At 41.1% G+C, this 15,386-nt stretch overlaps 1 protein-coding gene across 3 annotated transcripts in view; it reads right to left on the bottom strand.

The window, feature by feature from the left end:
• Window positions 1-14,424, bottom strand: part of PXDN (peroxidasin) — an 87,163-nt gene extending 72,739 nt beyond the window's left edge. The window contains exon 1 of one of the 3 annotated variants that reach the window (XM_068937262.1): window positions 14,060-14,424. In XM_068937262.1, the coding sequence (XP_068793363.1) occupies window positions 14,060-14,295 (236 nt within the window). In that variant the 5' untranslated portion in view covers window positions 14,296-14,424. The remainder of the gene's footprint in view (window positions 1-14,059) is intronic. The other 2 variants (XM_068937264.1, XM_068937263.1) reach the window with 2 other exon arrangements.
• Window positions 14,425-15,386: the final 962 nt, after the last annotated feature.

Here is a 15,386-nt window from a genome sequence, read left to right as displayed (position 1 = left end):
GTTAGATAAAGAAGTTTACACACTTACATTATACTCTTAAGACAAAAAAGTTTATTTCAGAGTATAAGTGAATACAATCAGATACAATATACATCCTACACTAATTCAGTCTTCATAGTTTAATGCTTCAATGTTTAAAAATTAGAATTTAATCTGATTTTTCGATTTGGAACATAAATCTTTCAACTTGCTTTCATCACCCCTTATCAGTTACAAACTAGCTATCACTAAGACAACATAAATACCACTTGGGCCACATGGAGGGCAACTTCATATCCTTCCTACAAAAATATTACATTTCTCTTGGACTCTCTATTAATCTCCACTAGTGCTCAAATTGAAAGAAAAATGCTTTCAACCATGTGCATATGCAACAAATGGGGAAAAGTTAAAACACGATTAGTCTTGCAAAAATAGACTTAGGAAAAAAATATCTCTAAAAGATAAAGAATAAGTTAATCACAAATCTGCATTTTAAGAAAAGCAGATGTTATAAATCACACACATAATAAATACCTAGAATGACAACTGAATAGGTGGGAATAGTCTTAATTAAAAATGAATTCAGGAAAGTCAAAACTCCAAATATTTCCAAAGGTATAAATGGTCTTTGCTTTTAGTCTGAGGTGACACAGCAGCAGACCTGACTGCAAGAGCCGAGCTGGTGGCAAATAGTTTTCAGTTCCGCAGTGGAAGGAAGGGAGCGTATAATAGGACTTTTCCAGCAAACAAGCCCTCAGCAATGGAATTTATGGTCCCCATCTCTCTTTGTTCACAGAATGCGGCTCTTCAAGTTGCATTACAAATTTAGCTTATTTTTAAAGCTTCCCTGAGGGTAGGACTGTTTGGGTGACAAAGAGAATAGCCTTAGGGTATGGTTAACACACATTTCCTGCAGTGGAGGTATGGCCAAAACAGTTCTTTCCCTCCTGTTTCTTGCTTCCTTCCAGATCACCTTTTCACTGGTGCCACTGCAAGCATTTATGGTGTATCACAGTACACTAAATCATGGAAATGACTCAGAGTAAAAACAAATGTTTTTCCCTTGTTTATTTTTCAGATAACTTTTAGAACCGAGTAGACCAAGGGCAGGAAAGAGCAACTACTGTTGTCAGCCAGCAACCAAAAGAAACTTAAGTACCACTCGTGGTTCAGCTAGAGAAGTGGTTTTGGTTCTCCACTGCAAAGGGAGTATAATCTCTGTTTTGTAAATTAAAAATAATGTAAATGTTTCCAACTCAAAAACAATAAATCAAGTAGGTGCACAGTGCACAGCATTAACATACTAAATAGACTAGCTGCTTGAATACATTAGACTATTTTCTCTTAATATATCATACAAATAGCCATCTCAAATAGAATCATGTTTATCAGTACTATCCATGTACTCCGTGCATCCATGTAATGAGCCAAATATTAATAAAAACTTTATCTGAGTAAGAAGATATATTATTTTTTTCAGCTATGAATTACAGATTCTTAAAACATTTTGACCATCCAAAAATACATTTTATGTGTTTTGGAAACATATACACTACTAGAACTCTGCTCTACTAAGAACACTGCCATATGTATGCCTTAGAAGCCAGTGAAAAAGGTTCTTCCCTTGAAGTATTATTCACCAAATTTTAAGTTTGCCTGAAAACAAAAATTCCCTGGACCCATGGTTAAACTACCATTGCAGAAGAAAAATGTCATCTAATCCAGAGGCATACGAATTCCAGTCTAAGGCCAGCATTTCCTTGGAAACCTTAAGTGGAATTTAAGAGGTTCAAGAGTGCAAGCCACTAATCTAGCACTTAGCCTTTTAAAAGCTTAAATTTCTACCAGTAAAGTTTGCTAAGGTACTCGATGCTGTGCTGGGGCAGTAGGGTCTTGGCCGCAATCTCTGTCCCGGCAGCTCAGCTCACTCTTACCCTTGCTCTGAAGTCTCGGAGGGCTGGACCCTTCACACGTGTACCACACACCGAGGTCAGCACAACCAAAAAAACCCACTGGCATTAAAAAAATGCACCTGGACATGACAGTGGCCAGATTTTCAGTTACTACTAACGGCACACAAGCACTCACTGGGTAGCTGGAGATATATTTCATCTTCTCTACAGTTTGAGGAGGATCAAATTGACATCTCTACAGGCCAAGCCAGAAGGCTAAAGATAAACTGCACTGAAGAGACGTTTCATTTCCCACTCACTGAGGCTTTGGAACTACGCAGTAAAAAATCACCAGATTTATGGAACCAAAGAGACAGCAACTAAGAGAAAAAAAAGTAACTTTTAAATCCAAACAGGCATTGAAAAAGTTTTTCCAAATCCTTATGCTATTGGGAATTTCTTACAAGTGTGCGCAGATCTTAAAAGGGAATTTATTTTATGGGCATCTACCATCATGTTCATTTATCTCCAAAGTTTAAAGTTCAAAAATAAAGTAAATAAATTCCAACCCAATCATTTCCTTGTTTTACAATCAAACTTTTTGTTTATAGTGCCCAGAAGATGGCTCCTGAAGTATGAAATATCCCTTCAGAGACAAAATGACATTTGCAAACCAAACAACTGGGAAAGTCAATAGATTTTTTTTTAATTTTTAAGGATACTGTATGTGTTAATTCTCCTTAATATAGCAGATGAAGATGTCATTTATTATTAATGATCATTATATATTTTGTCTGTTTTTCAATAAGATGTTTCTGGAAGGTAATTATGGCAAAAAAATAAATAACCCCAGAATACAAATTCTGTCATAAATAATGACTAATGAGCAACATAGATGCTGACTCTATGCTAATCCTATTAGAAACAATTCCTCATTGAGAATCAACAGAAAAAGTAAATGACATTTAATGGAAAACTATTACATGAAGAACTATTATGTTACCTATCTGGATTGCACAGGTGTTATTGGTTTGGTATATTCTTGGCATTCAAAAGTTTTACCAATATTGAAAAAACAAACTAAGTTTGAAGGTAAAATGCCTTGAAACTAACTTTGCTACTGTTGAATGGTGAGTCTGAACCCACAGCTAATTAATTAAGAACAATTCTTCTTTCCTGCTTTGATGGATAAGGGATTATAAACACACACTGCAGAGTTAAATAATTGACCTAGGAATATATTCAGTATCGGAATACATAGGATGTAAGCCAGTTATCTGAATATCTGTTCGCTCTCTGAGTGCTCTTCATATAGTAATTTCAGTGAAAATAGTGTTTGGTATAGCTCAAAATTTCCTCAAACGATATATGTATCTTATATCTATTGATGAATAGATATCTTTTAGGCAGAGAGGACGAGGACAGAGATTGAATTGAACGCTATTTTTTTTTATAATAAACTTCCGTTTTCTGCCTTTTGTTAATTTGCCAAATTGTTGAGACAGAAATCTTCAATGAATTCTCTGTCTCAGACTATTTTAATGGTTTAGAGAAAATTTACTCTGTTTCCAATAATTTTTATGCATTTCTTCACATACAAGATGTACTCAAAACACTTAAAGAAAATACAAGATGTCAAAAAAGCAACATCTCCTCCAGAAAGAACCTAAAGCTGATACCATATAAAGAATTACAGACAGTTTTCATATCAAAATTGTATGAGTCAAGGAATTTTTGGTTCAGTTCGCAAAGTTATCTGTTACTGAGTCAAGGAACTTGCTGCAGCAAATATTAAAATATTAGAAATCTCAACCGATTTAGCTTATTGATAGAGCACTCAATAAAGAGAATAGCCTGAGTTTTTAAAAATTCCTCTAGACAAAGCACAGAAAATCTTTTTCTACTAAGAAAGATCTTTACAGAGACTCTGATAGCAATCATTTACATTTCTGATAGCTGTGTCTTCAATCTGCAGATAAAGCATACTTTATCGATTTGTAAAAATTTAACTAAGATTTTCAATTAATTTACCTAAGCTGATTCTACCCCTACAGGAGCACTCTTACACTTTTTTAAGCTTGGCTTAGAGATCTAAGTCTAATTAAGTCAGAATGAAAGACACGTAATTTATGATTTAGCTTGAATCGTTAAAAGATAACTTAAAAAAATGCTATCTCTCAAGTCTTCCAGAGAAACATTATTAAACGATCACCTAACCAAAACTTGTCTCCTGAATCCAGATTGTCATTATTATCCTAAAACTAGAGCGTGGTGTAATGCTGCTCAAAAGTCATCTTGATTCGACAGGCAGCCTCCCAGCAGCGAGCCAGTCATCGTGTATTTTTTGCATTTTTTACTTATCATGCCATCACACTGCTGCTCCAGCTTTTTACATTCCTGTAGCAAATAATGTAATGAAACATTTGTTTTTATGTAGGTTGATTTCTGAATGGCCCACTAGAGTTACTGTATACCAGACTGACCATACTCCGTTGTGTCTTACCTATTTTCAAAAAACATTTTGGGAAAATTAAAAAAGCGTTATCACTGACCACTAAAGCCTTGTAAGACTTGGATTCAGACATAGTGTAAAGATTAGGATATGGGGGACAGATTTCTTGAATCAATTATTAAACACAAGCTACCATAAAACACCCAAGAGTGAGTCTTTATATTCAATGTGGTCAATCAAAACCACGTGAAGACAAAAGATATTTACCTTGCGCAGAGCACAGTGGACCTTGGACAGAGGCTACAAGCCTCTGAATTTAACTCTGTGGAGAGGTCTGAAAAACTGCACTGAATTTCAGGCTGCCACGGCTACGATGCTCAGGCTGCGGCGGTAAGGCAGAGCAAGCAGGGCCTCACTTACCGTGCCTTTCATCTCCTAAGAAAGGAACTGGCAGCCAAATGCCTAACAACAAGGTACTAAATCCACCAGTCTGGCTAATGTTATGCATATAACTGACCCTCGGCATCATCACCCTTCTCAACAAAAAGAGTCGTTACTGTTAAGGTAACGCTGCCTACAAAGTAGTATTATTTTCCCTCTTTTAGACTAGACAGGCAATGAGCCGAATGTTGTAATAGGTGATTTAAAGGGAAAGAATGCTGAAACAAGAAGTTTCAGTAAGTTCTGGGGAGTGGCAGCTGGAAAGAGAAGAAAAGATCTGGGAGTCCGAACAACAACAGATCCCACCAAAAAAGGGAGCAACATCACAGCCATGAAGACTCATTTTGGAGTTAAAACACATATGCTGATGATTCGGGTTAGAGTAACCCAGAAGCACCAGCACAGAACAGGACAGCGTACTCAACTTTACAGTTTTCACTCCACAGGTTTTCACAAGGATCTGGAGTCTATGCCAGGCGCTGCACAAACTCTTAAGGGTCCTAATCTTTGCTACAAGTAACCAGTATATGTAAATACAGATTAGAGGTGAAGCTGAGAGCCCACACCACTCTTTCCCTCGTGTCTCCTTCTCAAGAGGTTTACGAATACTTCTGTTATCTGCAGTAACTTAAATGTTCATTCAATTTTCTTCTTAAAAGAATCACTTGGCTCTCACTAGCAATAGTAATAATTCCATACCAAAAAAGAAATCAGATGTGGCAGCTGGATAAGCAAAAGAAGCGAAAGGAAACATTCGAGCCATTCCCAGGCTCTAACCCAGGCAGTCCTCATTGCACCATCTCTTTGGATTGTATTGAACCTCTGCCCATGCTTGCAATAATAAAGCCAGTAGGGTTCAGCTTTTTTTTTTTCCTTCATCAAATCCAAACTGAACAAACGATAAAGACAATATACCTCAGTCACTTCAGTTTTATTGTGCGTGTGTGTACCTATATGTGTGTATACATATACACACATGTATATGTATATACACACACTCACAGAGATATTATATAGAGAGAGTCTATACTGTATGTATTATATAAATATACACACACAAAACATTTAAAACATAAACTTATGAACATATACATAAAGTCCCCCAGAAAGATGAATAGCTATAAATATTTATCATGCATGAGATTGTTTTTTAAACGCCACTTTTATAAAGGTACCTTTTTTGTAAGTGAAGCCTGAGCCTATAGGCCTGTGAACACCTAGTTTGCCTTTCTGGGAAGAGTCTCACAGAAGGCCAAGTCTAGGAAGGGTCAGAACCCTGGGCGTTACTGGGCTACACACAGCTAAGCGTAAGCACATGTTTGCAAGATCAGCTGCACAATGTCCAAAACAGTCCATCATAAAATGATATACAGTGGAGAATACCACTGTAAATAAACTACTGTACGCTTTGAAAGGGTCTCAGTAATATGAATCCGACATGAACTATTTGAAAAAAATACCATTTTGTCAGAGGAACCAAGACGGGTGAAAATTCAGACAACTTGTTTTTCAATTGTACACGACATTAATCTAGTATTTTCATTTTACTCATTATATAGAACAAAATCTTCCTGTAAAAGAACATTTTGTAACTCAAAGAATAAAACAGTATGCAATGTCACACATTACTTATTATCTCTTGCTATTTTCTGAATAGTTCTCTGCTATTTTTCCTTTCGTAACAACAGCAATTTCTTTCACTGTATTATGCCGTCTTTCTTCTGTCCACAGCTTCCTTCAACCTTTACCCCAAGCTCTGTTCTCTTCTTTATTCTCTATACATCCTACTTTCTGCTAAACTTTCAACCTTTAACTTAAAGCTTAGTTTCCTTACAAGCCAGTCCCTTTACACACATGGAGAGCTGCTGACTAGCATTTGCTGCTGCTCAGTGACATCCCCTTCTCATCTCTTAACAAGCATTGACCTCACCTGGGAGAGAAGTCAATAAGAGCTACTGGAAAAAATGAAGAGGCTGGAATATTTATTAGTCATTATTTTTCTCTTAGGCATGTGTTTACCAGAACGTTAGACTAGACACTCACCCCTCTCCTTGTGTTACACATCCAGACCTTCCTGATGATGTAAGCAAAAGGCATGTCTCTGTTATTTTTCCACCAGCCTTCTTTGGGAATAAGGACAGAAAGAGTATATATGTTCATGCCCAAGTATCCATTTTTACACTTTTCAGTGAGTAATAGCATGTTTGTCTCTGCTTCCCATAAATTTCTCATTCTCTTCTATGCCTGCCATGCCTATGAATTCCCAAAAGTAATGATGAAAACTGATCTAACTTGTCACTTTTAATTGTGCTGTTTTGGGGAAAAATTGAGTAACAGCAGAGGCACTGGAGCCATCTGCCAGCAAAATCAGCAAGACAGAAAGATATTTAAAGTAACGATTTTCTAGTGGGGTCTAGGCAGCAACACTAAGTGGTCCACAGAACTATATCACCTTTATTTTTTTTTTTTAATGTTTCAGTAGAATGGATGAAAAAAATCTTGTGCTAACCGTAGTCCAAGATCCAAAAGTTTGGGGAACCACAACACGATATTTTGAAACATCTAGAAAGCAAATACCCTACCGCATAAGTGCGTACAGAGATGTTAGTAATAATCGCTGAATTTTCATAGTGGAGGGAAGTCACTAGCTGAGTATCACAGGGATCTGCATCATTCAATTTATTCGTAAGTGGAAAAGGGGTGGATAGTGAGATGACAGAATTCTGCTGATGATATTTGTTTATTTAGAAAAAATCTGACTACTGGGAAAAACAGCAGAAGGATCTTTTAAAACTCCATGAGTGGCTATTAAAATGTAGATATAACATATATAAACACAAAGTAATTCACATGGAGAAAATAATCTAAACTCTACAAATAAAATAGGGCCTCGAACTGGTGATTACTACTTAGGAACATGATCTTGTTACACTTGATTCCATGAAGACAACAGTTCAAAAAAGGAACTATTATGCTGGAAATTATTAGGAAAACAATAAAAAATGAAAAGAGACCATCATGCTGCTCTGCAAATTCCCAGTTAGCTCACATACCTCACGTCCATGCAAATACTGTGCGAATTCCTAGTTCTTCACCTCAAAACAGAGTAGAGAGGGAAGGCGCAGTTCAGGTGATGAAAGGTAGGGAGCACCATACTAATAAAGCCAGGACTTCACAACTTTTTTTCAAAAGAGATGAATGAAGAAGCTTAGGATCAAGGGTCATAAAGTCATGTCTGGCACAGAGACAACTGAGAGGGATTCGGTATTCAGTGTTTCTTCCAATCAAGAATACGGGGCACACCAAATGAAGCTAGTAGGTTGCAGGCTTAAAACAACAGGAGATGGTAATGTAGTAGAATTCCTTGTCATGGGTTTAAGTAATGGATTAATTAGTTGAAAAACAGGATAAACAAATTAATGGAGGAGAAATCCTTCAAGGTTTATTTAAAATATAAAAATCACCTGTAACTCAGGAAATAACTAAGCTGCAAGCTGTTAGTTATAGGGAAGAACCTCTATATGCCTGCTCTATGCTTATTTTTAAGCGGCACTGTCAGCCACCCTCAGAGAACATATATTATTAGGTCAAATGGATCTTTGGTTTTGGACATCTTTCTGGAAATAGAACATTCAATATGTACTTAACACTCAAACGTTACGCATTTACAGGTAAAAAATACATCTTAGTTAAAAAGACAGAAACCAAAAGTTGTATTTATTCATGCTAACATAATACAACATATTTTTCTGATGGAAGTGTATTAAATATACAGTGAGATACTGGCAGGAAATGATTTTGCTTCAGATGTTTTTCCATTCTTCAACAAAGAACTTGGTGAGGGTTGACTTGTTGCTGAGATGATAGAAATACTTTCCCACTGGGGGATCTAGTGACTTGCAGATATATTCTTGAAACGTATATTTGTTTGGGCCTTCTGCTGCATCCCTCCGTAACTTTCTCTAATGTCCTCCAGTATCCTCCAAACATCTTATCAACTCTATGCCACTCTGCCCCCCTCATGCGGTGCCAATGACCGAGCATGTTCTGCAAGTTCTGCTAAGGTCTTATTAACACATTCATTCTTAGGCCCTAGCTCATTCCATCAGCACTCCACAGGGAATGGTTTCAGCAGGGTTCACATCCTTACACATCCTCGAAAGCTGCTTTGCTGGGGAAAGAAGGGGTTGGTATTTTTTGTAATATCCACTTGATTTGTTAGCACCCAGAGAATAGGGTCTAATGGGTATGCCAGTAGAAACTATCTCCTTTTAGCGACAGTTAACATATTTTAAAGTAAATTACTTTTTGCCTTGACTCCTTAGCCTCTGATTTTTGCAACCAGTTTCTTTCCGTTGATACCTGAAAATATTTTATGCTTTTGTTTAGATATATTTATCAACATCTAAATACAGACGTTTAAAATCCCACTACTGTCAACAAAAGCGTAGTCAACACCATGCGAAGCTGGAGAATGATTAAGCTGCCCACGCACTGGGAGCTTGATTCAGCTGCCCAAACAATGGTGTCTGCTGTTGGTTTAGATGTCCTAGGCTGTGTGAGAAGGATTTAGCAGATATGACACAGGACCAATAGGAGACCTATGCTCTTTTTGGAAAGACAGCTGGAGGCTAGAAAGGATACCGTAAGGGAATTCAAATATAGCTAGTAAATGACTTGAGGACTAGGTGTCCCCTTCGGAGTGAGCTGAATCATGCTGCAGGCTCTGTTGACTGTATTGACTAGGCTGCTATTATGGAAGCCTAGACACATAGCATGGCTGTAGGCTCCTACATACAGACACCGAAATGTAGCTGTTTTAATCTCAGATTGAATTCTACACTCAAGCCATAAAATTTCTGTGAAGGAAGATCTAAGAAAATATTTTTTATTTAAAGAATCTTATGTTTTCTCCTCACTTTCTGTAATTCAAGTAAGTCATCCTTGGCATCTAATGTGGTTTGCTGCCCAGCTAAGAGTCTGTCAAGATCTGTGCCTGTATTCAGGTATTCTCAAAAACTTCAAGTAAAGCTTCAGTGTTTGTTCATCTCTTTTGAATCCTAAGTACATACAGATCTCCATGTTTTAAATGGAATTTTATAAGTGTCATCTCTCTCAACTGCCTCCTATATTATACCTTAATGTTCAGCAACTAAGTGATCAGGCTTACTCACAGGCCTGATTTGAGACGAAAATGCTTTATCCTTCACAATCTCCAAGTGTATTTATTTTCCTGTTTTAATTGCTTAATCTGCTGAAAGTCTTCTAAAAGGGTTTTAAGATCTAATCAGAACCCAGGATCTTCCATTTTTCAGATGAGAATGGGATGCTGGTCTGCTAGCTGATCCGGCATCACTTGCACACAGCAGACCTGCCAATAGCAGGCATTCTCTTGACAGCTCAGAGACACTGAGTCCTGCACACATTGTGTCCTGCACTGACACAATTAATGAGTATCACCGTATTATGTGTGCCTTTTCCCTAAATGCCTCTCTTAAGAAGAAATAATCAGATCAACACTGACACGCAAAATGTCATTCCATCTCCATTACCCCAACTCTTTGGTAACTCATGTGTACTCCAAGCAGATGTTGTATTTGTGTAATTCAGTAATTAAAAAAAAATGTATTAAGAAAGATGCTCTTGAAAAGCATGGATAACCCTTTTCATTAGCATTGCTCATATATGCGAATGTGTCTCCTGAGCATGCAACATCAAATTCATAATTATCATAGAGCTATGGGAAAATGTTAAGTATTTGGTATATAACGCTCTGGAAACTGATTTAAACAACTAACACCCTTTGGATTGACACTTGACACTTTCACTATCAAACAGAAGTAAAACAAATAGTAATAACTGTAGGAATTGCAAACTATCCAACTGGTAAAATTTATTGATATCATGTAAACAAAAGCAGCAATAAGGAACTGATACTGTTGCCTCCAATATAATTTCAGGGACTACTTTCAAAAGCTATTCTCCTGGAACGATTACAATATAAAAAAGTCCTCCTAAGCTCTGATCACTTAAGATGATAATAACTTATTGCAAAAATATAATATTCATAACAGATGAACAGGGGAGTCAAAGTAATAATTACATGCAGCAAACAGTACGACTAGTGCCTTATTTATAAATATAATTTTCCTATCAATAATTTGAATTCCATGGCTCATGCAAATCAAGTCTACTTTCTTTTGTGACAAATAATTTTTTACCAGTTTTAGTCCTGTTTACACCACATGGTTACAGTGGAATAAGCCCGGTTCTCTTCTTATTCAGTGTTTGAGACCTTACAGCAGTGAATTCAATTATACTTAGCTAGCAAAAAAATCAAAGAGCATCCATAAACTTTGAACAAATTTTAGTATTGGTCCGGGTATGTGCAACTAGACAGAGTCTGACATGTAGATGGGTCTGAAGCAAACTTTCAGGACAGGACTGAAGTGGTTGAGGCTCTGCAAGCCCCTTTCAAGGTGGGTCTCCATTGAGCAAGCTTAGGAGCCTGCTGACCGCGATACCGGCCCTTGTCATGCAGCGAGTCTGAGCGATAATCTCACCTTGGGTGAAACCCTGTGCTCACGCACGGCTGCGCAAACACTTTCTGTGCTGGCAGAATCCACTGTGCCGAAGAGACCCAAGCCATGGACACGGCCTACAGTAGGGAAGCGGGGAGCGCCAGAAAGCGGAGGAAGTAGTGAGAGAGAAAATGTACGGCCAGAAGTAGCACTGGCAAGGTAAGCAACTAGTAATGTTGTGAACAGTTCTCAAAAGACAGTCTGCGATTAGAACTAGACATTTTTGATATGTGGGGAAAAACATTTGGCTGCACTGCTGTTCTGGCCTCATTCGCATATAACAAATTATATATGAAGCAGACCGAAGTCAACTCGACTTCCAAAATGGGACATTTTTCAGAACTGGTACTTGGTAAAATACGATATAAATATATACTCATAAACAACAACATGATGTTTTTAGAAAATCGCTTTGCCCAGTCTTAAGGAAGAAATAAAACAAACAATGGGGAATTTACCAATGCCAGTGAAAATGTGCTTAGCCCATCAGCAATACCCTTTGCAGGATTTCATAGGTCCATGTTTTAAAGGGGAAAGGTATTTAATTGGAATTAATTCATTATTCCTAATAATCTAGCTATCATCACGAACACTAAAAATAATGTGTTTAACATATAGTTCCCAAAAGAAAGAAAAACTGTGACAGACAAACTGGAAAGAAAATAACTGCTTCTTATTTTCGTGCTTAAAGAATAAACTATTCCTGAAAGTAGAAATCCCTCTGTGGATGATGGACCACCTACATAAGGGATAACTTTGCTATGTAGAACTGGAGAGTCCTACAACAAATTTTAATAGGGAGAAAAAAATAATTGCTAAACCACCAAGTAACTCAGTAAGTACCTCAGATTTGAGGACTGAGGTTTCAAATGTAAGAATAATATATAATTATTCTTAATGGACACCCCAGAGCTAGAGGTAAGCAATATTCTCTCTTAGCTACTTATGTTCAATTGGCATCTTCAAACTACTAATTACTAAATAAGTTCTGTCATTGTTCTTTGTCCCAGAGATTCATATTGCCTGATTATCTTACAGTCCATCTCCTCCCCATTCACAGCCATTCAGCAGAACTGTAGCAAAACTGCCTATTTATAGAGGCAGTATTACTGAAGTCTTTAATTTATTTATAACTGTCCTCTAGTCAGTTGGTGATCTAGCATGTCAAAAAAAAAAAAAAAAAAAAGAATATACTTACTACCAGACAAAAAGTAAGCCCACCACTACGTTTTAAGAATGCTGGTCATCCACAAGAGTATTTTGAGAATTACTGCTCTTTGTCCTGCTGAAAATAAGTTCTTAACTTCACTGCTGCATTGTAGCTTCCATTATACCAGAATGATAATTCAGATTTGGGATACTAGACAATTTGATACATTAGTGGGGTAGAGACAAGTATAATGCTTGCATTGTTCATCCATTTTCCTCTGACTCACTGCAAGATTATAAATACCCACGGTAAGGGGAGCTCCACCCTGGCTAGGTTTAACCTAATACATTTTGCTGTTGCAGGCCCTTCTACCTAACACTGAAAGCAAGCCCTAAAGACTTCACTCCATATACTGAAGATTGCTGGATTTATTTTTTCTTTTTACATTTAAGATGATCCACAAAAGTAGCTATACACAGTTTCCTGTAATCTGGATGCAAAAGGTGTTCTGTAAATGTAGTTTGTTTCAAATGTAAGAAACATTAACCACCCACTTCCTGTATTGTTCCCTAAAAGGTTTACAAGTACTTCAGGACTAATCACGTTCTGCCAAAAGGCTGAATTTCTTGCCAAGGAGGGACTCGGTTAATGTTAAATGAATACACTCTTCACATTAAATGCTACTTGGAAGCTGAAACACACCAGGGCTTTATAGATCCCTTTCAAAAATATCTGACAAAATCACAAGGCAATTTATTACAGGAGGCCCTGCAGAAAATTCCCAGGGCCAAGCTCTGCTCCTCGTCCACGGCTGCCTGTGTGCAAGGGAAGGACACGGCTGGTGCCAAGAGCGATTCTGATCCCAAGTCACACCTAAGCGGGTCAGTGGAACAAATCCCTTCCGCACAGTGCGCCTTGCAGCAAAGCAGGCGTACGATCCTCGCTCAGGTTTTGGCGTTTATCATGAAGGACAGAAACGGACCGAACGGTAACCGCTTCGGTAAAATCAACGTGAACTGAATTAAACGTTGGGCACGTTCAACAGCGGCTTTTATTACCAACACAACCGCACCGAAACCAGTTAAGCCCTCACCCTGCAGGGAACGGGCCAAGCAGTTCAAGCGGCAACGAGCAGCGCCTGCCCTAGAGGTCCGAGTGCGCGCCCGGCGGCCGGCCCGGCCCGGCCCCTGGCGCCGCACCAGCCTCTGCTGAGCCCGGACCGCCGCAGCGCGCCCCGACCCCAACAGCAGGCGCCGCCGCCCTGGGCACCCACCGCTGCCAGCGCAAGGCACCGGCGGACCCGACCGAGCAAGGCGGCGCGGCGCGGCGCAGCCCGCCGCGGGATGCTGAAGACCAGGCAAGACCACAACGGCCGCGGGCCGAGCGGAAGACCCGCGCCCCGCGGGAGCCCAGCACACCTCGGCGCGGGCCGCCCCCCTCCCCCGCGCAGCCCCCGCGCAGCCCCGGCCGCGCAGGGCGCCCGCCCGCTCCGCCGCGCGCTAGACAAAGGCCGCGGCTCCCGCGCCGCCGTCCCCGCCCCCGGCCCCGGCCCCGCACTCACAGGATGGTGGTCTGGGGCGACACGGCGGGGACGCCCTCCAGCATGAGGTGCATGCAGCGCACCGTGGTGCGGAAGCAGAGGCAGCGGCTGGGGCACCACACGCTCCCGCGCTGCGGCGGCGGCGGCGGCGGCCGCGGGGGCTGCGCGGCCGCGGGGCGGACGAGCCCCCCGCTGCAGAGCAGGAGCGGGAGCAGGAGGCAGAGCCCGGGGGCGGCCGCCGCTTCGCACCGGGCCATGCTGCACGGCGGGGGGGGAAGGAGGAGGAGGAAGAGGAGAGGGCTGCGGCGGGTCCGCGTCGCGCCCGCTCCGCAGGCCGGCCGCGGCTGCCGCTGAGCTGGGCGGCGGGGCGATGCCGTCCCCCCGCGCAGCCTGGAGGAGGGAGGGGACGGCGCTGGGCCCGCCCCGGCCGCCGGCGGGCTGGGCCGGCCGCCCCGCCGCGGGGGTCCGCGCTGCGCTGCGCCGCGCCGCGCCGCGCCGGCTCCGCGCCGCCCTGCGCACGCACCGCCGGCCCGGCCCGGCCCGGCCGCCCCCGCTGCTGCTCGCTCCCGCCGCCCGGGGGGGAAGGGGAAAGCCCTGCCCCGAGGGTACCCGCCGAGGCGACTGCTTGCACCCGAGGGGAGGAGAGGAGACAGAAGGGAAGGAACGGAAAAGGGGAGAGAAGGGGAAAGAGAAGAAGGGAAGGGAAGAGAGGAGACAGGAGGAGAAGGGAGAAGACAAGAAGAGATAAGGGAAAAAAGAAAGTGAAGAAGAGAAGGGAAGGGAAAGAAGAGAAAATCTCAGTGCTGATTCCCAAGTATTTCCCCCACGAGCACTGCTCACAGCCAAATCCCGTTTGCCCCTTTGCTCCCACTCTGCTGGGGCACAGACCACAGCAGTGCCCCCAAACTGTCCTTTGAGGAGGAAGCAGGCTCTGTGCCACCAAATGCCATTTCTACCTTGCTCTGGAAGACTCCCCTAGACTACCCCCTCTTAGTGCTGTGAGATTTGCTGCTGAACCAGGAAAATCTGTTAGATTTCCCCTGAATTACACTCAGTTGACGTGTTCGGGTAGGTGTGTAAGCTGCCAAGGAGGTGTAAGAAGACCACAGGAACGTAGCTATGCTTACAAGAATAATGTTTGGAGCCTCTGCTCCCACGATCTCAACGCTTCCTCAAAACAAATTCTGTGGTGAGAACACAAAATTAGATTTCCCTGGAGATTTCTAATATTGCCTTAAAAATATTGTCTTTCCTCAGTGGTGTCAGGGCCAAATTAGATAGGTTTTTTTCTCCAGTCCTGGAACAGGCATCCAAATTCTGCAGCGAAAGGCTTCGACTCTCCCGGGGA

This window comes from Struthio camelus, chromosome 3, assembly GCF_040807025.1.
Source record: "Struthio camelus isolate bStrCam1 chromosome 3, bStrCam1.hap1, whole genome shotgun sequence".
Lineage (NCBI taxonomy): Eukaryota > Metazoa > Chordata > Aves > Struthioniformes > Struthionidae > Struthio > Struthio camelus.
Note: the sequence above shows the minus strand (reverse complement) of the source record. Positions and strands in the feature narration are given on the sequence as shown.